At 43.0% G+C, this 2675-nt stretch overlaps 1 protein-coding gene across 1 annotated transcript in view; it reads left to right on the top strand.

The window, feature by feature from the left end:
• rab36 (RAB36, member RAS oncogene family) overlaps positions 1–1945 on the top strand; it is a 5541-nt gene extending 3596 nt beyond the window's left edge. The window contains exons 8-11 of the mRNA XM_080011064.1: positions 375–456; positions 566–656; positions 814–930; positions 1385–1945. Of these exons, the coding sequence (XP_079867190.1) occupies positions 375–456; positions 566–656; positions 814–930; positions 1385–1446 (352 nt within the window). The 3' untranslated portion in view covers positions 1447–1945. The remainder of the gene's footprint in view (positions 1–374; positions 457–565; positions 657–813; positions 931–1384) is intronic.
• Positions 1946–2675: the final 730 nt, after the last annotated feature.

Genomic DNA, 2675 nt, shown 5'->3' with positions numbered 1-2675 from the left:
GAGGATGTTGAGATTTTCATTGGGAGTGACAAGGATGGACAGGATTAAGAATGAGTACATTAGAGGGACAGCTCAGTTTGGACAGTTTGGTGGAAAAGTGAGAGGCCAGATTGAGATGGTTTGGACAGGTGTGTAGGAGAGATGAGAGTTACGTTGGGAGAAGGAGGCTGAGGATGGAGCTGCCAGGCAAGAGGAAAAGAGGAAGCCAAAGAGAAGCTTTATGGATGTGGTGAGGGAGGACATGCAGGCAGTTGGTGTCAGGGAGGAAGATGCGCAGAACAGAATTTATTGGAGGCAGATGATCCGCTGTGGCAACCCCTAACGGGAGCAGCCCAAAGTAGAAGATTTCATTTATTATTTCATTTCTCCTACAGACAGTGGTTGGAGGAGGCCATGAGAGAAAACCAGCCCAAATCCTGCCTTGTATTCCTGGTCGGTACGAAGAGTGACCTGCTCGTGAGTGCAAAATATATCCACATGTACCGTTTTATTAGCTTTAACAACGTTTTGATGGTTTAACAAACTACATGAACAATGCTTATTCCTGCACCGTCTTCTCTTTAAGCCCTCAAATGAACGGCAGAGGACGGAGAAAGATGCCACTAAGATGGCCACGGAGATGGGAGGAGAGTTTTGGGCTGTGTCAGCCAAATCAGGTATCACAATGACCATGTGGAGCTTGTGAAGCTCTTTGACACTGTACCATGAATAAGAGCTGTGTAAATGAACTGAACTTGATCAAATGACTCAACTATGGCTGGTCAGTGCTGTAAACAGCCAATTAAGAAGCGGATCACTTTGCCTCGTTTTTAGGGGAGAACGTGCAGGAGTTCTTCTTCCGGGTGGCGGCCTTGGCATTCGAGGACTCCGTACTGAAGGACATGGAGAGACCAGTGACCACAACAAGCATCGGGCAAGGAAACAATATCAGTAAAGGACATGTTTTTTTTATTTAAACTCATAAAAAAATCATGGCAGAGATTGATATGAAATGGGAGGTCTGGAGTCAGTTAAGATTTAAAAAATGAAATAATAAGATAATAATAATAATAATAATAATAATAACATTAATGTTGCAGTGCAAGTGGTACGTATGTACAGTACAGGGTGTAGAAACATGAATATAGAATATAAAATACAAGTAGTGAAAGATTTAACATACAACTAATATACAAAATAGGAAAACAAAATAAAAACAAAAGTACATAGTATAACTAGAGCATACCAGAATACATGTAATAATGAATTGTTTGTGGACCGTATCATCAACTATTAATATGTCTGTATGCACTGTGCTGTTCCGCAAAGTCCCTCCCTGGAAGACCCTGCAGTTTTCCATCTATTTCTGTTGAAACGTCGACGCAACGGTTGTCTCTCTCACCAGGATCAGATCGAGTCAACTTGGAGGAGGCAGCGCCCAAAGACACAAAGAGAAACTGCTGCTGATGGAAGACGGTGGAACACCAGGCGTCCGAGCCGGCGGGGAGGGCAGGATCTTGACGTCACGCCGAGGCTGCAGCCACTGTGGGAATCAAAGCCACAGTCCCCGGTCTTGCTGGATTTCCTCGTGCCTTAGGGCATTCAGTGGCAGATTTAATAACTATAGCTGATATTAAAAGGTGCATGCACAATACCACATTTACCCATTAAATGATTCATCTCAACATAGTATTTGTTTCTCTGTACAGTATTGTTAACGTAACAGCACCCGTTTGGCAGGTGCAATTTCAGTCTCCTCTTCATTTCCATCATACAAATAATTCCAAGATCAATAAACAACATTGGTCAGGTGTTATAACCAAATTGAAGCCAGGAAGCATGGGAACCGAATAGTAATCTTCAGTAAATCATAGTTTAAATAGGCTCAGTCTCGATGGACAGCACTATGTACTCCGACTATAAATGTTTTATAATTATTCACAATTAATATTATTAATCAATAACAAAGAGGCCACTACTGATGGCAACTGATGTATGTCTTTGAAGTCAGTATTTTCTATCAATAAAGGTTATCATTTAAAAGTGTTTGTTTTTGTTTCTAAGAACGCGTTTAAAGTGTGTGTGTGTCTGTGTGTGTGTGTGCGTGCGTGCGTGCGTGTGTGTGTGTGCGTGTGTGTGTGGAAATAGCAGAAATATCACCTGTTGCCAAAACACCATCACAACATAGGCGGGACAAGGGCCGCGTTCTCCGCACCTATTGGCTAGAATTGGTTCAACACGCTTCTCTGCCTATCAGCAAGCGCCATACAACGTCTGGGACCCAATCAGCGTGCGCTTTACACCACGCGGCGTGGATGTTGTGGCGGAAGCGGAACGTAAACTCCAAACGCAGCAAGTCGCCGGAGTCGGTAATGGCAGCTGTTCTTTCTTTGGTCATTTCAAAGCCAGTTCGAATCGGATGAATCCAAATGTTGATTGTTAAATCAACATTGTTAAACACGTTGTTAAAAGCTGATATCCACCAGAGTCGGAAGTTTATTTAGCAGCATGCTGGGCTAAGCTAGGCTAGGCTATCATGTTGACATCACGGCCGGGGGGGGGGGGGTTCTGCCTCTGGAGGAACCAGAAAAGGTTTTCCAGGTGACTCTTCTTTTGTGAAGCGTTCCTTTAAATTAGGTTTGTTCTAATTGCTGCCGCCTTTTTTTTTTTTTTTTCATTTTTTTTATTATATTGCA

Source organism: Zeus faber (genome assembly GCF_960531495.2).
Source record: "Zeus faber genome assembly, chromosome: 12".
Lineage (NCBI taxonomy): Eukaryota > Metazoa > Chordata > Actinopteri > Zeiformes > Zeidae > Zeus > Zeus faber.
Note: the sequence above shows the minus strand (reverse complement) of the source record. Positions and strands in the feature narration are given on the sequence as shown.